Raw genomic sequence first — 26,191 nt, forward strand, 5'->3', positions numbered from 1 at the left:
GGTCTGATCAGTGTAAAAACCAAGTGTGTATCCCAGTTGATACCCTCTTGCTCTACCTCACACCATCTGGTAGCTCAGTTCTTCCATTAGTGGAGAAGTTGGAAGAAGAGCAAGTAGTATCATTATCACTGACCAGATGACAGAAGCTAATACCAGTCTCATTGTGTTTGTGCCATCCACTTGGGAAATCATCTCCTGACTGATGTTGATGTAGATTATACTTCTCCATCCTCCACCCACACCAGTACATGTCAGGATAAAGTCACCTGCTGTGATTGTAATGGCTGTCATGTTACAGTAAGCCCACACATTGTTGTTGATACGATAGTATCCAGGCCTGTTGAAAATTTCTGCAAGATTATTGTTGTAGATATCCTCACAAGATGGTCCGATGTAAGTCATCCCACAATATACCATGGTGGGACCATCAGTGATCCAGTAATATCCTGACCTGTCATGACTATCTGGATTCTTATCATAGATGTCTTCACAAGATGATCCAAGATAAAAAGGTGATTTCGTTAAATTCATACACACCACACTGGTCAGTAGCAATCACCAGAGTCTTAGTCAGGATCACAGTTATGATGTAACAAATTACTAACATTGTCAGAGAAAGAAAAAAAAACAAGTACACAAAGGCTTCTGTAAAACCTTTATTACAGCCTCTTTAAAACCAGTGGATTATTTATATTGTATTCTCAGTTACCACTCAGTTACCACAACAATGGTATCCATACCTACCTGCGATCACTCATTCTGTATTCATTCAGTTTGGTTATTACATCACTCAACACAAATGAATGTATAATGGTCTGGTGCGCTGGCATGAATTTCAGTTGTTCAGAGATGTCTACAGCTTATTGTGACACTTGCTATGTTATAGCTGAGCAATACACTGGTAAATTATTGAAATGTGAAGTGAATATGTTAGGATATACCAGATTTGCAAAATGGGATCTTCCACATGAATCCAATTCCATTATTTTATTACCTATGCTTGTGAAACACATACAAGCATAAATTTTTCTCCGTCTATTCAACTACAGTATGTTGGTGCCCTCTTCAGGACAAATTTCAAGGCAATAGCTTATTCCAATCTGAATTGTCAAACTTTATAAAGAGGATGTGTTGGAGGCCCCCCTTTTCCCATCACAAATGATTTTCATAACTCCATGACACTGTAATGGTATATGGTATATCCATATGCACTAACATTGGATAAATGGTATATCCAGTTGATTGTTGATCAGCTAATAGGTGGTTTGGTTATATATTTGATTATGTTTGCATTGTTGCCTGAGGCAAGAGTAACTTTCACAATTTACCTCATACAGAAATTTGAGCTCCTGAGGCTATTATAATGATGAAATTTACAAGTCATTGTCATAATTTAGAAGAGTAGATTAGAATGTGATGGCATGGTGGCATATATAACATTATGAGAACTATGCATTATGATACTATAACTAACTACAGTGTTTTAGCTGTAAACCGATTATTATATTCAACACTAGAACCACGAACTGACATTTGGAAGCTCCCAAAAGAATTGTGCATATTGAAATCAGCTTACCAACCAACATTGTAATGATGAATTTCATGGCTAAATGAATTTGCATGGTCTTTTCAGACAGAAGATCAAACATAAATCATTGTACCACCAAACTGCAGCTCATAAACTAAGCACCGATTATTAGATCTGTATGTTAATATAGTTTGAGATTTTACTATCATTAGCATGTTGCTCACTCTCCACAGGTGTTTTCATTACATTTAGAGTTTTTTCTGTCAATTATGGTATATATATATATATACTTTTAATACAGTATTTCTTAGGATATCCGTGATCTGGCTGTCGGCAGAGCCTGCCAAGTGGGCTGTATCCTCATAGAGATGCATGCTGAAGAACCAATGTCAGTGATGTTTTTCCCAGTGCAGGTCAACTAACAGTACTCTTTAACAACAGTGCTGTGATGATATACTTAGTATGATTTCATTGCAGTTTGACTACCTGTCACTACCACAATAATATTATGTAGCTAATTGTGGCATGTCAGTCAGTTGGCATGATATGCATATCATGTCAATTATAATACTAGCTACTTAGCTTATCTCATATGCTTATGCATGGTACAATGTAGAATATAGAAATATAAAAGCAAAGCATTAGTCAATAGTCATTAATATAATCATTGCACTGAGCCATTTAATTTCTTAGCCACACCTTTGATTTCACACCCAGGCATTGAAGGCTGCACCCTTTTTTCAGTAATGTTATGATTTAATTATTGTCATCTGGCTACAGTGATGAGACACAAACATGACATACTGCAAACATAATCATATATAAGTGCTAGACTAGTGCAAAGCAAAATGTCCCACTTAAACTGTCACTGAATATACAGCTCTAATTGGTCAATTGCAACACCTCTGTCAACATAGCCATCATGTGGACAAATTCTAGCTTCTATATTACTTGTAGTGATCCCACTCAACTCCCAATAAAACCATGGTTGAGTGGTATTGTCACAGCAGCTACTAATGATACAGCCAGACCCATCCCAGAGTGGGCCCGGGGTCATTGAAGTAAACGACAGTTATTCATAGTTCCTGATTCACAGTACCAGTTGTTCCCACCAAAGGAGGAGAATATGGTTATCCGTGTATATGGACAGTTGGCATTTGAGGCTGTTTGATTATCAAATAATCCAGTGGTATATGTCCAGATTTGCGCTAGACCCACGTGGTAGGGAATTATAAAGAATTATCAGTGCATCACCAGTTCCGAGTTCCTTAGTCAGCTAGGACAACTATTATTATGTAACAAACTACCAACATTGTTAGAGAACAAAGCAAGTATAGTACTTACATAAACACTCCTGTAAACAATTACAATGCATATAATTCAACTTTGTACACAGTTATACCAACTATACATTCCAGTGGTTAAACTCCTACATCTTGTGGGTTGATGTATCACCTGGCATGAGTATTCCAAAGATGCTTGTTGCCATGTAGAGGAGAAACCATTACAGCAAAACCTCTATAATCCGACACTTATTGGGATAAGAAAATTATGTCGGATTAGCAAGGATGTTAGATTATTGAGGTAGCATTGCATAGTAAAAGTATTTTTTTTTTGGTAATGTCAGAATATAGAGGTATTCTGGATTACAGAGGTGTTGGATTAGAGAGGTTTCAGGGTAATATAAATGGTTTGATCAATCACACAACATAATCAATCCTTTAGTTGCTATCAGGGGCGGAGGATATCAGGGGCGGAGGAAGTAGTTGACATGAGGGGGGGCTGGACTGACCCAGACTTAGTCTCTGGTTTGGTATGGTGAGGCCAAAAAAAAGGAAAGAAAAAAGGTCGCAACCAGCTGACAATAGCTGCCCACCTCACCAACTACGCACTCATAGCTGATAAACTACGTAAAAATTTCGCTACACACTGCTCTAATACTGTGACTGCTATAAAGTGACTGCTCTATTAGACTATCTCGATCTTTATCGCGGTTTTCAGCCCAGGATAACTTCGGAGTGGTATCATTCTGAGGGGGGGGGGGGGGGGGGGGGGCTTTAGCCCCCTAGCCACCCCTTTCCGCCGCCTATGGTTGCCATAATTAACTGAAAGACTGCTTACTATAATTATAGAGTATATCATACTATATGGTTTAGTTGCCATGTAAGGCCATTATTAATGCACCATTTGGTCCATTCCTAGGTACTACACAATTGTAATCATCTGTAGATCAAGGAGAACAAAATAATTATGTACAACTACGTAGAGAGAGAAAACCATCAGTTTTATTGATGAAAACACAGTAACAGTATAATTATATCCTTGGACACATGCTACCACAAATAGGGCAATATAAGCTCCACAAGTGGGCATGGCAAGGGTAACAAAAAAACAAAAAACAGCATTACATATACACTCAATTAAAAAGACAAATTAATTATATTATACAAATACAACGTTCAAGTCTCCACACACCATTCTTGACAGTCCTTCGCCATAAATATCCTCCTAGAGGAAGAGATTGATATCGCTGCCACTGAGTCAAAGATCCTTTCGCTTCTAGATTTAGTCATCATAAACTCATTTTGAATGAAATTCACACAGTTTGTAAAAGATGACAATGAAATTGGTAGATAGTGGCCTAGTACACTCATCTCAATTGTATTGTAATAGCTAGCAATCCCAAGTCGATCTAATTCAGCCAAGAGTAGCTGATAATCTTCCTTCCTAAGCTTACGGTCTCTTGCAGATTCGAGATGATGGACAGAGTCCAAATGACAGGTAAGCTATAGTAAGGCCACTGAATTACTTCTCTGATTGTGAATCACAATATCAGGGCGGTATGGAGTAATAAGAAGAGAAGGCGGGATTGTTGCCTGGGGAGAGTCGCTTGCTAACTATATAATTATGCTCAATTGCTATCTGGCATACAGTATAATATATAGGACATATGATTGACAAATAACTGTATGTTTAGCTACATATAGAATTATAGTAACAGTACGTTGAATAATTTAGCTAGTATTAAGTTGATAGCATGCAAAAATGCAATGAAGGTCAAGACTCACGATACTGTATCATGCAGCCAAGTACAGCAGTTGGTGCAAGTGTATTACACAGCAAGTTACACAGGGACCAAGAAAATGCCATATTCTTGCATCATCAGACTGCCTGCCTGGTATAACTTGGTGTATCAACAGAAGCTAATCATTTTACTGTGGAAACTCCCTCAATATATAAAACCTATTATTTATGAAAAGACAGCAGGACCAAGCAAAAAACAACAATAATACAGTTTGCTTGGAATGCAGTTAAGGAGGTGCCATGGACCGGATGTGGTATCAGTATATAGTATTGCTAATATGAGAAAGAAATTGGGCACAAAATTGTAGCTCAGGGCTGCCGCAAGTACTGAGGCAAATGACATGTATTAAGTTTAAGATGCAGTGTTAAGGACCATGGCCAAGTCACCTACAGTGAAAAACAGTAATTAATAATCTAAAGACATTGTTTTTATACTCAAATTTGTGAGTTTTACAATCATAAATAGCTATATATATATATACATATCTCGCGTAGCCAGACCCTTTTCTTTCTTTTGTGTGGGGGTGGGAAAGAAAGGGTCTGGTGAACACAGTATATAGCATCGTCGTTGGGCTATCCGTTCCGAGATTGTGGGGATTCTACTGCGCAATTTCCGGATTATTTGTGGGTGCAAATTACGTGATCTGCTGCATTTGCATCCTGTTGCCATAGATATTTCAATAGTAGCTATGGTAACAGGATACAAATGACGCAAATATTAGCAAATTACGTCATTCGTGCCAATCAACAATCCGGAAGTTGCGCAGTAGAATTCCCACAATCTCGGGATAGCCCAACGACGAATGCTATACTATATATACATGGTTCACCCATGGATACTGTATCTATGGTTCACCAGACCCTTTTCTTTCCCCGCCCCCACACAAAAGAAAGAAAAGTGTCTGGCTACGCGAGACTAAGATAGGGGCGGGCGTTTCCGGACAAAGTTTGCACACGCATTAGAAATTTGTTCATTCCTCCTCGAAAGAAAAACGGATTTTAAAATGCTTAATGCTGAATTGTAGCTAATGAGCTAGGCTATCGGTGGTATAAATTGTGGGTGATGAAGTATAGGGTACTAGGAGAAAGAGCAGTTTAAATTTGTAGTTTGAGAAATTGTCAAAATTTTATGTGGCTGGGGTTTCCGGACACCACTAAAAAAAGACGTACCTACCATTGTTATGGGAAATGCTGCACTCTATTCAGTGTCAAGGCCCAGCAGAGACTGATAGCATTCTGTTTGTGTGGTTACTTTGTTGGTGACAGCGATTTTTAAGAAGCAGAACTGCTGCCAGCCTTGCTCGGACCGTGCGTGTGTCTTGCAGCACTTTCGAAGATGCGACATTTGATCTACTGCTTGGAAATCTGTATCAGTCCTTGCCTTAACACCGAAACAGTATAGTTTAAGTAGTGTAGCCCCGCGGATCCTTGCTTGGGGCTTCTGGCCGTGTTGATTGTGCGTGCCAGTTAACACGTCACAGGTAATGGGCTTGGGTTCCAGTTGTACTATCTCTAAATCATGTATCCGTTCACTGAATAGTGTGACTGATCATTTGTGCTGCCTATGGTCGCTTAGAATTATGAACGGTGCCCTCAATCTCCTGTTAACATGCGTAGTAAAAGTTTTTTTACACAAAAATATTCTACACGCGCAAGCGAATTGTGATGTATCTCGGCAATCCTTAAAGCTATCGAAACAAAACTTTAGTATTTTATAGTACACAAGTAGGGTACTTAAACCATAGCCTGATTGGTTTCTATTCCATCCTTCAGTAGCAGATTAAAAACTAAGTGTCCGGAATACCCAGCTGTCCGGAAACCCTCTTACTTACCTTAATATACAGTTGCCGAAGACCTCAGTAGAAATTTCAGCATCAAAATTTTGTGGAAATTTTATAGCTAGACTATTATCTAAAGGTAGCATATATCAGTTTGGCGAAAACAATTTTTGCCCCGGCGCTCTGATCTGCGGAGTATGATACCTATAAACGCGTGCGCTTACATTAAGATCTGCAGCTGTTGGCGCGGAATTTCCCAAGTCTCTCCCAGCTTCTGTCTGCAACGAAGTTTTTGAATTGATGATGTTATGGACAAAGGTAAGACGTGTTGTCCTAGTAACTTTGCAAATGGCAAGGATCGAACCACAGGGGGCGGATCCAGGGGGGGGTTCAAAGGGTTCCATGGAACCCCACTTTTGAGAGAGCCTCTCTTACTCGAGATACTCTAATAGAGCAGTCAAATCGAGATACTCTAATAGAGCAGTCACAGTAGTGTTTTGAGGAGCGGTATAGCAAGCTATGTATCTAATCATAAATAAGGAAATATAGTTGGTGAGGGCATCCACGGTGAGGGGCAGCTATTGTCAGTAGGTGATGACCTTTTTTCTTTTTTTGGTCTTCAACCTACAGCTAGGCTGAAGTTGTAGCTTCAGAGTGTAACCCCCCTTTTTAAAGTCTGGATCCGCCCCTGATAATAAAGCAATACATCTACCAATGTTAAGCGCCCCACTGGGCAGTGTCGGGCTGTAGGAAGGTATTTGAAGTTTAAAATGTGCCCGATCAGGAAGGGAATTTGAGCAAGCGGTAAAAGCTTTTACTTGTGGCACGTGATAAAACGAAGCTCCATGGAGAATTTGAAGTAATTTAATTTATCCGCCAGGGTTGAGAATTTGACTTTCTACCAGGTCAAATCTCCACCATATCCCAACCCTCCTGTACTGGGGGTATTTAATGTTGATTGGAGCATACCGTAGGGGCAAGTAATTTTCGTGGATTGTAGTAAAATCAGTGATTTTTGTGGTACAATTTTTTGTGGTTTAAACATTGATCTCTATACAACTTGTATAGGAGCTACAAAATATTTAATTTTCATGAAAAAGAGGTAAAGACACCTGTGAAACCTACGAAAATTTGTATCTCACAAAATTTTCTTGCCCTACGGTAAGGTGTAGTCACTAGTCTTGTGTCACTTTTAGTATTAGTATTACAGGATGAAGAAGGCTATTTTCTTTTCTGTGTACAAGTACAAAAGAAAATGTAGCAGTTTGGCTACACTATGTACTGTAGGCTATACCCCAGCTTGCCAATGTCTAGTCTGGTGCTGCCCACCCCTTCGCAAGGGTCTGGTGAAATACGGATACTAAATCATTTCTACTGCTCAGATTTGGGTGTAGCCAATTAAAGCATGCCAATGACATTCACTCACAAATTACCTTGGGAATGCAATGCTTTGTTCGAATTGAAGGACAATCGTTTGACATTACCAGCAGCATAGGAGGCGGAAGGGTGCTAAGAGTGCCCAAAATTATAAATATGTTGGTAATAGTGCGAAGCATGCTAATTCTAGGGGGTCTGGGGGCATGCCCCCAACCAGGAAAATTTTGAAAATTAGGTATCAGGTGATTGAATTTGGGGGCATTTTTGATTGATTTAGCTGTTAATGAAATGCTATCTATTTTAATACATGCTTGACTGTTGTATTAGGTGACTGCTCTATTATAGTATCTCGACAGTGATTGACCAGTTTCTGGAAACCTTGCAGGAGTTCACGTGATGACTATTGCACAATACAGCTTAAGTTGAGGATGCTCAGCACCCCCAGTAAAATAGTTGGGGTGCTGGAGCACCCCCAGCACCCCCTTCCGCCGCCTATGAGCAGTTACATATGCTGTTTAATTAAATTCCTTTTGAAGTGATGTAGTATCTGCATTTCACCAGACCCTTACTTTTTGTGAAGGGGTGGGCGGCGCCAGACTAGGTCTATCTATGGGTTGATGATCGAATTTATATTACTGGCTGATCAAAGCTTGAATATCATCCCACTGAAGTTTTGTTTGGCCGGGTAGCACTAGAAGTTGCTAGACATTTCAATTTACAAATTTAACTCTCAATCAAACATTACAAGGGGTTGGTACTACAATATACCCTGTTGTCCATAGTCAGAATGGAAAAATAAACCTTGATCCTTGACTTACATGACTCTTAACCGAATTCTTGTATATTCTCGTAAATTACAGTGCTTAGGTATTGTTGTGATTCAAAAGGGATCAATTGCGGTAGCTATACACTTTACAAACAAAACTTGTACAGCAAATTTCTTACTTGACTTTGACTTAAGTGTTTGATCAAGGATGAAGAGTAGAGTATTGGATATATTGTGATTGCCATTCCATTTGAAACAAGACACAGAAAAATTTGGAATTTTCAACTAGAGTAGGGACCATAGCACATCGATAAAAAGTGCTGAAACAAGCTGGAGTAGTGCACGATATTAAATCACAGTAAAACAATAAGAAGTGTTATATCCCTACTGTGCATTTCCATTATGTGAGCACAGTAGGGATATAACACTTCTTATAGTTTTACTGTGATTTAATGTCGTGCACTACTCCAACTTGTTTCAGTACTTTTTATTGATGTGCTATGGTCCCTACTCTAGTTGAAAATTCCAAATTTTTCTGTGTATTTGTTTGTTAACTTTTTTTGTAAATAATTATTATTACTGGTGAACCCACACATACTGCATCTGAAATGATGCCATGCACACCAATTATCGTCTGAAAAGTGAAGTATCCATTACGCTTCGTTGTCAGCTATGTTCAATCTGTTATACAGCAGTACGAATCAAGACCTGTTTGAAAAGCATCTCTGCTATCAAAATAGCCACTATGAAAAATACAGGTGATTTCTGTTACGAAGGGAAGCCATCATATGCTACCACCAAATTGACCCTTTTTTTCTGTCAGCAAAGATGAATGGGACACAAAGGAGGACACTGGTAAGTCCATGAAGAATGCATTGTACATACTGTGGTATGCCAAAAAGGTACCTGTCGTTCTGAAGTGACGTCAAACAGTGAAAAAATCAAGCCCGTAGCCTTAGCTGTTATCAAGTACGCTTGTCTGAAGGAATCATTCGGTTACTCAGTCAGTCAATAGAAAATTCTGGTAAATAAATATTTTTAAAAATTCCATAGCAACTTGTTGAAAGCATTTCGGGTCGATCTGAAAACTTGCTTGGGCTTAGTTTTACCTACGAATACTACCTCATTGTCGTCAGGGAAAATTGAGGCTGGTTTTTGGGTGATGTTATCCCGTGGGCCACACCTACTCCTTTGTGATCCCTACTATACAGTACTATCGTACTGTATGATACCTCTACAAAAGAGTATTTATGCACTAATACAATGTGAGAATAGATTATACTTGAACACTTGAATACTCATTAGTTGCAGTGAAAATTCAGCTTGTTCTGGTAATTACAGGCAAATGGGACTCTTGGTCAATAGCATGCAGACATGGTGAGACCTGTTGAATCCAGTGACAAAAAAAAACAAAACACTTTTATCTTACACTGACCTTTGATATCTTTGTGTTGTTTAAGTACATATTGCATAGCTAGTGTCCATTGTCACAATTTAACAGATTGTGTGTGTGTGTGTGTTGTGTGTGTGTGTGTGTGTGTGTGTGTGTGTGTATGTGTGTGTGTGTGTGTGTGTGTGTGTGTGTGTGTGTGTGTGTGTGTGTGTGTGTGTGTGTGTGTGTGTGTGTGTGTGTGTGTGTGTGTGTGTGTGTGTGTGTGTGTGTGTGTGTGTGTGTGTGTGTGTGTGTGTGTGTGTGTGTGTGCATAACCAAAACACTAGATACATACATGCATTTACTATTAATACAGTGATCAAGCTTGGGCTAATACAATCAGTAGTTGGTGCAGATAAGGAGGAGAATGTTGCTCGTACTTGTCAGTTGATCAGAGAAGCTGTTTCTAGTGGAGCAAAAGTAGTAGTACTACCGGTGAGTAGTCTGTCATTTATCTAAATATTTTGTTCATTGTGTAACAAGGATAATGGATGATCTGCATAATGCAAGCACCTGTTTGGTAAATAGAGATTTACACCTAGAGTTTATGTTTTGTAATATATGACATCTCGAGATAGAATTTTGAAACCATGTTTGTTGCACTGTACAATTATACCAGGTAGCTTTCGGTGGAAATCTTTTGGTAAGGTTTAACTGGTCTTCATAGATCAGAGGTCATTGTTGTGATGCAAAGTGTAAACAAAATGCTTTATTAAGTTTCCTTTGGTGAGGTTTCTACACATGTAGCCACTGTACGTACCACTTAAGGTCAACAGATTCTAGTGCATAATTCATACATACATAAATATGTACAGTATGCAATTTAAATGAAATTTAGATTGCAAACTAGTTAAATACCACACATAACAGTGTATACATGCGTACAATGGCTACCTTTTCTTATTCTTTCTATCACACTAATATGGGTCTGACAATTTTAGAATGAAATTGTGAACAATTTAGTAATTAACTACTGTAGTCTGGAAAGTTTTATTACTAAATATTTTTGTTGTTAGCAAAGCTCACAAAATATTACACACAGTAGTCAAAATTGTGACATAATAGCAGAACACAACATTGTGCAGTATAGTGCATTAATTGGGCACAGTGCTATAGACTATCACCAAAATTCTGTAAATCTTTAAATGCTTTAAGAAAGGCACTTACGACAGGAACCTGAACACCTGTTCACCTACTAGTGAGGACAAAAAGTCAAAATTTTATTTTGTGGCTATTCTCGATGTGCCATATTTGTATAAAGTGGCTGAATTGTGTATGATCTGTAATACTGGGAATCCATAGGTGCCTCAAGGCATATTGCAGTCATCATGGACTCTAGTACATGTACATTACAAAAGTGTGTACAGGTGGTGTAACAAGTTCTCCATACACCGTAAGCCTTATACCACTTTTACTCTTATATTTCTGCAGCAGCATAGAAAAGCTCTACTGTATCATGTGTATATGTTGTGTTGATGTATGTGTGGTCCCACCCAATGAATTGACTTCTGTTGAGGTTATTAGAGATGTGTGTGTATGTGTGCATGGTATGGATGTGATCATATATTACTCCAACACAACTTAAAACTTAATTTACACACTCCAAATTCAGTATTCATCCTCACTGAGTACTCTAAAGCATAGCTGGTAATTCCCATGGTCTGGTGTACCTTGTGTCCTATCAGTAGACAATGTGTTCACATTGGTGGTTTCTATTTACTGCACCCAGTAAGGTTTCACTTATAAATCCATTAACTGTGTCTGTCTGTATTGTATGTGTGCAGTGTGTTGTGAGAAAACTGTTTCTAATTGCACACAAAGACAAAATTAACTAACACCATGCACCAGTAATCAGACTACTCAATATTGCTCAATGTTAGTTTCGTGAACTGCCATTTCTGGGGCATGCGATGATACCAGAAAGCTGTCTTGATCCTTGTCATGAGGTGTTAGGCAGACAGAGGGAATCAGCATAGAGGAATTGATATCCTTGTGGAACTGTTTAGATGTCTTGTTATCTTAATCATGTTTGATTTAACAATTAAACAGCTGGGAAGGTGCAATTATTGCTTGAAGTATCCGCTGTCTTGCATCCTATGTACTTTAGCTTTACACAATTCATGCAACCACTTAAGTGTTTTTGGGGATTCATGGTACTGGTAAACTGCAGTGGGTAACGTCAAGAGTTCATAATAATTATGAACTCTTGATAACGTTTTGGACAGTTATGTGTACAATGAAGTCTCGTAGAAATGACTAATAACATTGTCATAATTTTGCCTTTTATACTGCCTATGTAACAATGTACATATGCATGTAGTGGAGTCCCATACCCTAAAATCTGGCCTCACTGTCAGTTTTCATCCCAGTGTATAATACTCTATTTAGAGTTCATTGCGTTCTCAAGCTATCCAGAATAGAGGGGCTATAGTGGTTGAAACTTATATATTTTTCTTGTATGTTACTGGTCCTGTATGATAACCACCTGTAGTGTATGTATTGTAGGAGTGTTTTAATTGTCCCTACTCTACCAAGCTGTTTGCTCAATATGCTGAAGAGATACCTGGTCCAACTAGTACTGCTCTATCTGCTGTTGCTAAGGAGTGTGATATCTACATCATAGGAGGTATATATAGTGTGTTTAGTTTTTTAAAGTCTCATTGTGTATATGGGATAGCCTCAAAGTATATAGCATTTATAATAATATCTTTGTCACAGTAACATGTATGTTGAGGCAAACATAATGTAGTCACTATTGTGAAGTGGTCTTTATTAATGAGGTGGCTGTTAAGTGAAGCTTTGCTGTGTATATAAAACAAATTACTAAAATTGTTTTGTTTGTGTGTGTTTGTGTGTAGTGAAGCATATGTGTAGTGTGTGCAACTAAGTGTGTGTATGCATTTGTGTATGAGGTAGCAGCAGTCAAGTGGTCAGAGCAATGGCCTAGTTTAACTGCCCTAGTTACTGTTAAGCAAGAAACTTTGCGTTACTAGTCTTGCTCCCAGGAGTTATCGATAAGCTTGCATATGCATAGGTGGTCTAATGTGCTATAGCTAATGCTTTTCTTTCTTGCTTTGCAGGTGCGGGCATGCATGTGTTTGTGTTTGTGTGTGTGTGTGTGTGTGTGTGTGTGTGTGTGTGTGTGTGTGTGTGTGTGTGTGTGTGTGTGTGTGTGTGGTGTGTGTGGGTGTGGGTGTGTGTGTGTGGTGTAATATAGTGTAGTGTAGTGTAGTGTAGTGTGTGTGTGTGTGTGTGTGTGTGTGTGTGTGTGTAGTGTAATGTAGTGTAGTGTAGTACAGTGTGTGTGTGTAGTGTAATGTAATGTAGTGTAGTGTAGTGTAGTGTAGTGTAGTATGTAGTACAGTGTGTGTGTGTGTGTGTGTGTGTGTGTGCATGTGCGTGTGTGTGTGTATGTGTGTACATGTATGGTATGTGCATGTGTGCTACAACAACTGCAGGTGAAGGCTTTGTTTGACTCCATTAATACAAGTATTAATGGAAATATGAGGCAATTTTTCAAACAAATAACTAGTTGCATACAGACTAAGAGTGTGTTATAGCTGGTAACATATTCATATACAGTGTTTACATGTAGACTTACACTGTAGTGTTTCTATTCAAACATGGTTTTTGAATATAAAGTATTTATTTAATATACTGTATCAGGGTCAATACCAGAGAGAGATGGGTCCAAATTTTACAATACTTGTCCAGTGTTTGGACCAACCGGTGACATGTTATCCAAATATCATAAGATGTACCTCGCCAACACTTATGTCCCTGGACAGATGATGATAAAAGAGTCAGAGATATTCTCTCCTGGTGACACTCTTACCGTTGTTAATACTAGTAAGTATATCATAGGAAGAGATTTGAGCATTACAGAACACATTAATGTATACCAGCTTAGTAGAAGTCATCATAGAGGATCCAGTATTTATTTGAGTTTGCTTTAGAACAGATTAATATAGTGTATGCATTTCGTATATACAGAATGCAACTTGATGTTTTCTACATTCAAAAGTGCACTCTTTTTGAAAACAATGAAAATGAATCTTCCTATTGTTTATCATCACTCAGTCCCTTTTGAATGTTAAACAACAGCATCGTATAGGAATGGATTTAACAAACTGTGTTAGCGAAATTAACTGCACTTAACACTGACAAGGCCCAGTAGAAGTTGATTAATGTACATGCTTTCATTGGTGATGTAGATATCAGTATACTGACATCCACTGTATCATCCATCTAATATGTCATTCTAATTTATCTGTACTAGTGCAGTGTTAATAACTTCCATACAAAACTGGAGAGCTATTGAACAATCTGAAAACTAGACTGTTCATGCAAAATTATGTTGACACTACTATCAGCTAAATGGATAATTATAGACTACAAGTATTGTACATGCATGTAATTATACCAGGACTGTATAGTTAAGTGGTATATGGTGATAGGTAGCCAGTGTTGTAGTTTGTATGACTTATTGATTACACTGTGTGTTTCAGTGTGGGGTAGTGTTGGGGTTGGAATATGCCGTGACTTGAGGTATCCTGAGTTGGCTCTGCACTATGGGAAGGAAGGTGTGTTGATAGTGTCCATAATATATGATTGTGGTTTATGGTGATCATTGTAGGGTGCAGTTTATTGTGTTATCCTAGTGCCTACAATGTTGATATTGGATCAGCACACTGGGAAGTGATGTTGAGGGCAAGGTATATAGTATGTATAATTGTAAGTGTATGTACTTATTATACAGCACTTTTGTGTATATATATTGTGTATGTATGTAGTGTGTGTGTGTGTTGTGTGTGTGTGTGTGTGTGTGTGTGTGTGTGTGTGTGTGTGTGTGTGTGTGTGTGTGTGTGTGTGTGTGTGTGTGTGTGTGTGTGTGTGTGTGTGTGTGTGTGTGTGTGTGTGTGTGTGTGTGCGAGTGTGTGTGTGTGTGTAATGTGTATATGTGTGTGCGTGCGTGCGTGCATGCGTGTGTGTATGTGTAATGTGTGTATAGTATGTGTGTATGTGTGCGTGTACGTGCATGTATGTGTGTGTGCGTGTACGTGTGTATGTGTGTGTATGTATGTGTGTGTGTGTGTTTGTATGTACATACATACATGCATATGTATGTATGTAAATATGTATGCATATACTGCACATGTACGTCTCTATGTAAATGTGCATTCATGCAAATGCAAAGTAATGTAGTGACTTAATTGACACATTCTTTTACATTCTACAACACTTGAATGATACAAAAGAGCTGTGGATAGTCAAGTAAGCTCTTCATGAAATGTTTTGTTGTCCAATTACTTTAATATGGTATACTTCATTCCAAACCACATACACTATTACAGGGCAGTGTGAAAAATAAAGCACGTGCAAGGAGGCTGAGAGACTAATACAAAGTTTCTAGACCACAGAAGTGCATGTACATATGTATTAAGCATGGGTATTATTTATTAAACACATACCCGTTTGTTGTACTTAATCATAGTTGATAAGTTCATGTGCATGAACATGAAGCTACAACATGAGGTGCGGCTATACAAGAGATGAAATGCTAGAGGTTTGTCAACTGTTTGAGGCTCGAAATTTCATGTGGCACATGACCAATAATAATAATGTGGATTTCACCATGCTCACCATGTAAAATGATCTTCTCCCATATGGAATTCATTTTCCACATGATGGATTTATACTGGAGCTAGACTCCAAATATTGCTACACATGGCGACTGCAAATCACACAGTGATAATCCACAAACACTTGTGATGATGTTTTTTATTTGGCACATGCGCGTAACAAATGCTTGTTAACAATATAAATATTTTGGGAAATTTTATTAAGTGAATGTGCCTAAAAACCAGACTCTGTAGTGTTGGTCTGAAAATTTCAACTACAAGCATACTCATTCAATAAGCCCTACCTTAACTTCAAGTATATCATGGACTTTCTCAGTGTAATTGTATTGTATAGCAATTTGCACTGTATAACATTAACTAATTTATATGGCTTCATTTAGTTTACTGCTTAATGTGTAGTAAACTTACGAAATAGCAACTGAACGACCATTTGTTAACAGCACTACTACTTCATGTTTATAGATATAGGCAATCAACATTTAGAACTGCAGGATGCCAAATATTTGTAGAGCCGTAAGGGAGATTGTTGATAAACTAAGGCAGAGTCTACATACACTCTACCAAATTTTGGCTTACATGCATGCTTGGTTACTACATACCCATATTTGCTAGAGAGATACATGCATTCGAATTCCCATATTTGTAGATATTCAATCAAATTTTTGCGTGATATTTTGTTTGGTAACATATTGCCTAATATCAGTGCTAACATACATGTTATACAGGTGTACGTGTGTGGTGTGTGCCCTAGTCAGGATAACAGCAAAGATGCCATATTCCATTACTATGGCAACAGCATGGTGGTTGATCCATGGTGGGTATACAAAGTTGTATAACTATAACAGCTAGTAACTAGCCAGTTATGTACATATGGTACTAAAGACATACATACATACATACAGTACGTATGTGTATGTACATAATAGCATATAGTCCACATGTGACCTAGTCTGGGAAAATAGGTCTTATCACCTATTTATCGTTTTAAAAGTTTCCACTTATTGAGAAATGCCATTTTTCTGTATTCAGTGTGTTGTAGCTCACCAATGGTTACTGCTACATGTACCAAATTTTCACATATTTTATGCCAATTCCTTACCTTCTAGTGCACCCACATATCCAACAGCTAAGTTTCCCATCATTTTTAGATAGTTTTTAACTCAATGCAGGCAAGCTCCAAAAGGGGTGGGTGGCGAGGGCTTGAAAGAAGGCAAGAGGCTGTGTACAAAGTTAAAGAAGAAGGTGTAGGGATTAATTAGGCCAAGTTGTGGGCCATTCGGATATCAAACTGGAAAAGACATTTACAACTCAGGTCTTCATTCAACACCACGGAGCTGTATAGCCACATAAAGCCATCTTCAGGCTGGCCAGAGCTCTATTACTCGTACAGGTTGCCATTGTGCTTGAGAAAAGCAACCAGCAAAGTAGACCACTCAAGTCTAGCTGATTTTGATTCTGAAATTTGATAGTACTGTAGTTTTGTGTTGTGTTGTTTTTGTCATGGGCAATAAGACCAGACCCAGTCACCTACGTGTGTGCATACATTAGTAATTTTTCAAAAACGTAAAGCCCAATAGAATGATTGAAAATTAATTGTATCCTAAAGGAATCCTTAATGGAATCGGTAATATTAATAATAGATAATACATATCAGTTTACAAGTTAACAAAGACAAAGCAGTTTTATAACTTCATCAAGTCAGACATAAATTGACTGGCTTACGATGTGTAAAGCTGTATTCTCAGTGGATAATACTGATCCACACAAAACAGCCATGCTATGAAAAAATGGTGCAGCCTTTATAAGCCTGGGTGAAAAAGTTGTAAAATCAATAGTGGCAGCTAAGAAATGGTTGGAATGATATTAATGAAGATAAATTTTAATAATGGCTATTTTCCCCCCAAGCTTATAAAGGCCACGCCATTTTTTTCTATTTAATTCATAATTGTTTTTATATTCAATTTTGAGGTCTTGCAAAGTAACAAAATATAATAAAATATCATTATGAAATCACTGAGCTTAGTGTTCTGGGTCACTATATTTACCATCATCATTAACAGCACTGCATAAAACCATGAATTTCTTAATCACAGCTTGGCTATTTTTGTGTGGATTTTACTTCTTTTTGTACCTTCTTGCTGTGTTATTTTATGTATTGTTGCAGGGGTAAAGTGATAGCTAGATGTGGCCCATATGAGCAGGTTTTATTAGCTGATATTGGTAAGAATGTTTTACTATCATTTGTTCTTTAATCTTGAGCACTGCATGTAGATTTGAAATATTTAGAGGAAGTCTGTAGTCAGCTACCAATTAACAAAGAAAGAAGAAATGACTTTTAAATGCCTTAGCTATCTGAGTGTGGAATGATATAGCCATAGAGCTACATTCATGATAAAGAAGAGTGTCATGTTATGTACTATACAAGAAGTTTGTACATATGTATTGCTATTTTGAATGCTATATATATGTGTGTGTTCTTACAAAAGTGTAGCGGCATACCGGTCTGTGATTTGAGTATATTTCATTGTCTAAATGTTAAAGATACTAACTTTAAGATATAATGAATGGATGCATGTTACGGTGGCCCAAGTTATGGCTGTTATGAGTACTAGCTTTCTGAAAGCATTTTTAACGATTGCTTTTCTAATGGTGCATAAGGGTGTACATGTTTTCATGGCTATAAGCCAACTATTTATTTATGTAAATGTTCCTATATAACGCATTGTAATTAGCTATGCTGTTACTTTTGTGAACAGTTTAACACCATTTAAGCTTTACTAAAGACAGGGCGGGTAACAATGGCATGTGTTCAGCTATGTAGCTAACAAAAGAAGCCACCTAACTAGTAGAACTATTTCTTAGAGCACATGGATGAGTGCATGGGAGACATGCCTGAAGTTGTTGACACATATACTATATATGCAGGCACGAAGCCTGATACCTGTTATAATTATTACCTGTAGATAGATTACATGCAACCATAAAGTCAATATTCCCATGTGTTTGATAGCTTGTGAGGACATTGTTAATGTGGCTGTTTTTGGTGGGGTTCCTATAGGGGTGTGTAATAGCAAACCAATCAATTCCAGTCCTGGGTGGTATAGTTTTATCAGTTCATAAAGTTTATGAACACAGACTAACAAATTACATTCATGGCTTGCAATAGACTGAAAGACTGCTGAATACCAAATAGGGAATGTGTTTAGCTATAAATAATCATGAATTTGGTTGTGCAGGTCATTGATAGCAGCACAGCTTGTGATGGGTGAGAGTTTCAGGTGTAGTATACTTGTTATGCTGGTGCTGCTATTGCAGTACATTGTATTGAATTCTGGATCTCCTATTCATGCCAGATACCAGGGTAGGTTTGGACTATGGAATATTACTATAGTCTTTTTAGAATAATACATTATTATAGTTTCATAGTGTACAGTAACTAAATGAGTTGATTTTGATAATTATTGGAGAAACATATGCTTGTTTATGGTATTGCATCTTGTTCACTATCACTATTCCTTGCAGAGGTTTCAGGTGACCATATCCAACATGCAGCCCACAGAAGGCTTAAGCGTAGTGCTGTAGCCGATAAGACCAGGTTATGGCCTAATGGAATTGTGTACTATAGCATCTCAGATGGATTTACTGGTTAGTTAACCTTGTAGATAAACATGGGCTAGGAAAGGCCATACCATTGCTGACAACCACCATATCATGCAGTTATGGTATATTACAGCCTCACACAGAGAAACAATCTTTGAAGCTATGAGACACTGGGAGAATAAGACTTGCATAAAATTCAGAGAAAGATGTAGCAACCAACCTGGGATCATTTTTATATACAGTTTATGGTATGTACACATGTATGTATTCTGTTGTGGTTAGGAAATGAAGCATTTAATTTGAATTGGAATGCTCTTAGCAGATTGTAAGTGATGCATTGTAGTTTCTCAAGTATGCTACAGTATCTTTCCTCCGGTAATTTTCTTCTATATATATGTAATACAGTAACCATTTTTGGTAGTGAAAGTAAATCTTAAACACTAGACAAAACAAAATCTGCTCAAAGTAACACCTTCATTGTGTTGTGAATTTGCATATAATTTATTAGAGCTGCTTTAAAAATTAAGTATCACTTCTGACTTGCAAACTGCTACATGTATACCTACCTCCTTGATATTTTACACTAATAGTTCACCATAACACACTTTACTGTTTGATGTACATAGGTGTTCCTCTGTTGTTGGTCGGCTAGAGGGAAGGATCCAGCCAATCACAATGAGTGGTGCCTGTTTCACTATCCGTACTGTGTTACATGAACTAGGCCATGCTATCGGGTTTTATCATGAGCACCAACGTCCTGACAGAGACAACTACATCACTGTTCACAGAGACAACATCATCCCAGGAATATATGAGAGGGGTTTTGCCACAGAAAAACCATCCGATGTTGACTCACTTGGTGTGGAGTATGATTACGAGAGTATCATGCACTATTCTCCAAGAGCGTTCTCTAAAGATGGCTCTCTTACTCTAGAAGCTAAAGGGAATAACACTATTAATACGTTCAGGAGTGATCTCAGTCCTTTGGATATACTGCAAACCAATCTGCTGTACAGAGATGAATGCAGTAAAAGTATGTACCCAGTTATATAGTAGTGGAGCCTCTTCATACAGAGCGAAATAGATTCATATTTTGTTTTAGCGTAGGATCTTCCTATTTCAAAAGTATACTCTATGCATAGACTTTGAACCTTTATTTTTACCTTACTTATGGGCAATAGAGTGTTTCTATTAAGTCCCTTTTACGAGATTTTCCATGCACTACAGCATGTTGCATAAACATTGCATGTATGTTACAGGAGAAGATTCTGAGCTACCTAGTAAAAGTGATAATTCTTGTAACTTCTGCTGTGATCAACCCACTGTCTCTCCTCACAACTGCAACATATACATCAATAAGACACAAGGCCGGTTTGAGGCCCCACCTTATCCCTATACTACGTGCAGTTGGGTAATAGAAGTGCCAACTGATCATGAAGTGTTAGTGAGGCTAAGACAAGAATCAGATTTTATAGGAGAAAGGTTTGCTATAGTATATATCCTTCACAAGACAATGACATGCTGTAGCTACTGTCCTTATAAAATGTAGCATGCAATGTTTAAATATGGATTATTTATTTATTTAAAGAATTAGTTTATATTTCAGAAAATCTCACTTGTATCATTTTGGTATTTTCCTTTGTATCTTAATTTACTATCGTGATTTTTTTATCATAGGTTCTACAGTTGTGTGACGGTACAGAACAGCCTAAATAGCACCAGCGAAGTTAGCAGGTGTAACACTAACGGATGGTCTACCCTTGATGTGTACACTGCTACAAGATTTGCTTTCATAAAGTACTGGACACACAACAACAGGATAATCAGACAGCCTTATTTCAGTTTAACATTTGAGGCAGTCGTCAGATTAGGTATACATGTTAACATTCCCCTGCATTATGTGATCATTAATAATTGTGGCATCGTGATATGTGTAATGTTATGACAGATACACTGTAGATATGTATAAAAACACAGAGCAAGTAGCTTAGCAATATTATTATCACTGAGGTTTAAAGAATCTGGTCACCACAAACCATTTCGGTGTAAACAATGAGAGCCTTTGTACATCTATATTTGTTCCATGGTATAACAATTTGATTACATTGGGAGCTTTTATGGATGTGACATCTGAATATTAAAATTAGGTGCCTGATACTTTAGAGATAAACAAACACCAGCTATATTAGGGAAGGAAAATGCTTAGATGTGAGGGAGAACTGTGTGAATGGTGGCGGTTAAACCATTGTAGGGTGTTTCTCTGCACAGGTAACTTCAAAGTTTGAACTTACAGTAGTATATGTCAGTTAATATAATATGTATATAATATGCATAAATTACATAGTACAGTAGTCTCTGGTATCAACAATATATCAGGAAGTTACTTTGAATCAACAGTATAACAAATATGATGTTTGTTTTAATGTATTTACAGAAATCACAGATCACCCAGTTGGTGGGCTCATACCAGATGGTAGTGCCCTCACACTCACATGTAGAGCTAGTAGTTCTGGTAAACCAGTGTACTCTTGGGAGAAGGGAGACTCTTCTGGACACTGGACCACAGTTAGTGCTAGCAATGCATCCACTTACACTACAAGAACCAGTGGCCAGTACAGGTGTAAAGTGAGCAGTGGAAATGAGACAATAACTTCTAACAGCACCTATGTTAATGTTTATGGTAAGAAGATTGGTCATTTCGTACCTGATTGATATATGCTTCAGTTTGCTTTGTGACTGTGAAATTGTACCTGAAGCCATGCAATAATAGTGTTACAGGAAGTGTAGCACCATTGATAAGACATGGTGTGTCATGTTCTAGTCTATAGTTGATAATTAAACACAAATTTGTGCTAAAAATACTTGACACGCTCTATGTATTACTTTAAACATGTTGCTAGCTACATATGTAGTACAACGAGTTCCATGCATTCACTGCTTTGGTGGGGCTGATATATAATATGTGACTTTCCATACATGGAGTAAACGTTTGTACTAATTAGCATTCCTCCTATTGTCTTGCATGCTGTATCAGTTAGGGTGTGATACGTCTCAGTAATAATAAATTTTTAGCTTAGTTAACAAATGATATGTTACCAATGCTTTGAATTTCAATCTGTAAATTGTTCTAAACAGTTTCCAAGACACTTGTAGCTGACCATCATCAAAAAATTACACCCCTGAGATATGAAAATTATATTAGGTCACTGTTAAGACATTGGATGCCATTTTGTGTGGTTTTCACAGGTCCTCCTAAAATTGTGGTCAATCCTATCAGTCAGTCAGCTACTCCTGATGCCAGTGTCACTCTCAAATGTAGAGGAAATGGAATTGGGTCCATTGTATATGAATGGGAGACTCGTGAGATTGATGGAGTACAGTGGAGACCTGCTGGAGATCATAACAGACTTACTGTGAGGAGACCAAAAGAGTCACACCAGTACAGGTGTGTAGTGTCCAATGAAGCTGGAAAGACTGTATCAAGCATTTCAACTATCAGTGTCATAAGTAAGTACATTAGTTTTGTAAAATGTTGTAGTGTTATTTATACACTGGTAGAAATCACTACTCAACCTCAAGACACATGGGCTCCGGTTGGTTCAACAGCCATTTTAACATGTGGAGCATCTGTTACATCTGGTGTCGGATTTTTTTGGATACACAATGGTAGCATATTTACTGGACAAGTAGCATCATTCGGTGGAAAAAGCACACTAACAATTACTGATGTTAAGAAACATGATGCTGGTAGATACGTGTGTTACTTGATCAGTGGAAGATTAGCAATAACATCTGATAGAGCTATCCTAACTGTTGTCTAGTGAACAAAAAGACTTCATTTTCAATAAAAACAATTTTACTTTGTTTATTAATGGACTATAAATTTTGAATGTGATTGATGTGTTTAATCACCTTTTAATATAATCACAACAATATCGATGCTATTTATGTATTAGTAACTATTTGGTGTATTAATTCAAGCATATAGGACTGTGGTACATATATGTAAATATATTGATAAAGCTGAACAGTCTATAGAGATTGTTTCACTAACGGGAGATTTTGATGAATTATAATTAATCTATAGTTTTAAATAGATCAAGCTTAAAGAGTATAGTAGTAGAACAATTATCTGTTGGTAAAAGCCAAACTGGTACTATATAAGCATAATACTGCAGGCCAAAATAGTTAATCCCTTAGTAGTCAGGGTCTAGAAAAATTGTTCAGGGAACTTAATGAAAGTGGTGTTGGTGAAACACAAAGTAACAAGGAAAAAATCTTGGAACTGATGCTTCTGAAAGCCAATAGCATGGCTCTACCACTTGGCAGATACAGAACAGCCTCTAATGGGCCATTGTTGTGGTTGGTATGTGCAGTTAATATTATCATGAAGTTACTTAACAACAAATATTTATACCTATTTGTCATTAATTTTAGTTCACTACGTAGCACTAACTAAATACATTAAAAATACATTAAATGTCTGCACAGATAAATCAGCAGGTGCCTTTGATGGAATCAGTAAATTGTCAGGAAATAACTTTTGATCAACAGTAAAGTATATTGTACAGTGTTACAAATGTAACTCAATTCCTTATAGACATTAATTAAGGTCAATTGCATTGGTGGAGAAATACCACAGATGGTAGCTAGTACCCTCACACCCACATGCAGAACTTATATTATTGATTATATTGTTCCACGGTAGGCCAGTGTACTCTTGGGAGAAGGGAGACTCTTCTGGACACTGGACCATAGTCAGTGCTAGCAACATATCCACTTACACTACAAGAACCAGTGGCCAGTACAGGTGTAACGTCACTAACGTGAGCAGTGGAAATGAAACAATAACTTATAACAGCACCTACGTTAATGTTTATGGTAAGAAGATTGATCATTTCATGCCCGATTGATATCTATTTCTGTTTGCTTTGAGACTGTGAAATTGTACCTGAAGCCATGTAATGATAATGGTACAAGAATTGTAGCAATTGTAATGATAAGAAGACCTAAAGTGTGAATGTGTTCTATAGTCACCAGTTAGTAGCTAATGGAATTACCACTAGCTAATTTTCACTTCATGTTCTATTCATTACTTTTACTACACAGTGCAACAAGGTTGTAAATGTTCATACATTTATGGCTTTGGCGAGGCTGTTGAAATATGCGACTTTCCATACATGGAGTAAACGTTTGTACTATTACCATTCCTCCTGTTATCTTGTGCGTTATATCAGTAAGGGTGTGATATGTCATGTAGTAATATTAATAAATTTTAGCAAATGGTAATTAGCTACATATGCATACATAAGAGAGTACTATAATCACTTGCATATTGTAGTTGACTATTAATGGATCACACCTGCCATGATTATTTTAAACCATGCACTTGTTACTCTCAAGACACTGAATGCTATAATATTGTTTTCATATATTATATTGGTACCGGTCCTCCCAAAATTGAAAATTCTAGACCTACCAATTAATCAGCTACTCCTGATCTGATTCTTGCGTCATTCTCAACTGTAGGGGAAACAGAGTAGGATGTATATTATTGCATATAAATGGGAGATTTCTCTTGTATACAGGTGTGTAGTGTCCAATGAGCTATGTCTTAAATAAGTACATCAGTTTTGTGTAGTGTTATTTATACACCGACTATAGTAGCTAATCTCATCTGATAGAGCTATTCCTAAAAGTATCCATGAAATTCCAACGAAAAAAGTACCCACCCTCCTGTGAAGTCTTGGATTGGCCAATTAATTGCAAGTTTAGGTACATTTGAAATTCCAGTGAAAATTGGCCAATGAAAACTCTTGCATGAAACAGCTTTACGCATATATAGTTCTCATTAGCCAGCTTTCACTGGAATTTCATAGGTTTACCCTGCCCTAATGAAAATTTATTGAACATTACAATTTCAATGTGTCTCTCAATGAAAAATTGACTTTTTACAGGAGGGCAGGTACTTATTTTAATTCATTGGGATCTCATCGACATGCAGTTTCCAGTAGTGTAACTATAGTCTACTAACACGTTTTTCAAAACAATATTATTTCAAATTTATCAGTACTGTTAACAACAGTGTGCGAAATGACGGTCGGTCAATGGACAATTTCCGGTCAATTACACCAGGTGTCAGCCTATAATTGAATTTGTCCGGAAATACTGTCCTTTCAAAGTTTATAGTGTTAGGATTGGGCTAGGAGGGAGGCCAGACATGATGGTATTGACATGTAATTAAGTTATGTGTTGTTGGCTTGTACTGACCACAAAGGCATGCCCAAGTTTACCTCTGAGGTCAACAGTTTACTATGTTGTGCCAGCCTACTGTATCAGTCACATGCACTTCAGTAGTAAAATGTATTTATAATCTGATTGCCATTAGTACTTTCACTTGTGGTATTTATGATATCAGCACAACCGGATTTTAAGCTAGAATGAACAATACATCTGTGATAGAGCCACTATATATTCTAAGCCTAAGCTTAGTTTGACTATATACAGGGTAGCTATATCATTCCAAGACAAGCAGAAGGCTTTGACTGAAGTCCTCATAACTCTTTTCCTACAAAGGCCCAATTGATTCCATAGAAGCCCTTTCATGTGGCCAGTAGCTAATCAGCTCTACAGTACATTGGTGCAGGCCCCAATGTTTGAAACAGGTAGAAACACAGGAAAGGAGAAACAATAGAAGTTAAAATGTCCGGTCAAATTGCTTGATGCCCACTCAAATTTCACAATGTCCTGACAGTACGACAGGACACGTCTGAAAAGTTATTTCGCACACTGTAACAATGATGGATTATAAATCAAATCATTTTTATTTTTGTAATTGCTCCTTTCAATTTTTTTTGCATAACTAGTGGTTATTAGTATATGCCTACTCATGCAGCACTTGCCTACAAAAAATTACTGTATGTCTATACATTTGCTCCACCAGAGCAAAAAGCTTTAACATCTATGCATGAGATACAGTAGTAC

The 26,191-nt window shown here is 37.4% G+C and overlaps 2 protein-coding genes across 3 annotated transcripts; both read left to right on the forward strand.

Annotated features, from left to right (window-relative positions):
• Positions 1–6,595: 6,595 nt before the first annotated feature.
• On the forward strand, positions 6,596–18,150 carry LOC136251108 (omega-amidase NIT2-like). 2 transcript variants are annotated; one of them, XR_010698945.1, is made up of 10 exons: positions 6,596–6,708; positions 10,282–10,400; positions 12,471–12,591; positions 13,632–13,814; positions 14,474–14,548; positions 14,602–14,680; positions 15,224–15,239; positions 15,460–15,531; positions 16,333–16,421; positions 17,772–17,821. XR_010698945.1 is itself a non-coding variant. In XM_066043496.1 (10 exons), the coding sequence occupies exons 1-10, from the start codon at positions 6,699–6,701 to the stop codon at positions 17,944–17,946; spliced, it is 816 nt and encodes a 271-aa protein (XP_065899568.1). In that variant the 5' UTR covers positions 6,596–6,698; the 3' UTR covers positions 17,947–18,150. The 2 variants fall into 2 exon arrangements, 1 of the variants encoding a protein (XP_065899568.1); XM_066043496.1 differs by lacking the exon at positions 15,460–15,531 and adding an exon at positions 17,879–18,150 and having other exon boundaries at positions 17,772–17,827.
• LOC136251100 (uncharacterized) lies at positions 18,017–23,139 on the forward strand. Its single transcript, XM_066043487.1, has 10 exons — positions 18,017–18,034; positions 18,844–18,968; positions 19,130–19,252; positions 19,341–19,455; positions 19,834–20,240; positions 20,467–20,689; positions 20,885–21,078; positions 21,642–21,887; positions 22,454–22,714; positions 22,766–23,139. The coding sequence occupies exons 2-10, from the start codon at positions 18,869–18,871 to the stop codon at positions 23,026–23,028; spliced, it is 1,932 nt and encodes a 643-aa protein (XP_065899559.1). The 5' UTR covers positions 18,017–18,034; positions 18,844–18,868; the 3' UTR covers positions 23,029–23,139.
• The last annotated feature ends 3,052 nt before the right edge of the window (positions 23,140–26,191 follow it).

The sequence above is a fragment of the Dysidea avara genome, chromosome 1 (genome assembly GCF_963678975.1).
Source record: "Dysidea avara chromosome 1, odDysAvar1.4, whole genome shotgun sequence".
Lineage (NCBI taxonomy): Eukaryota > Metazoa > Porifera > Demospongiae > Dictyoceratida > Dysideidae > Dysidea > Dysidea avara.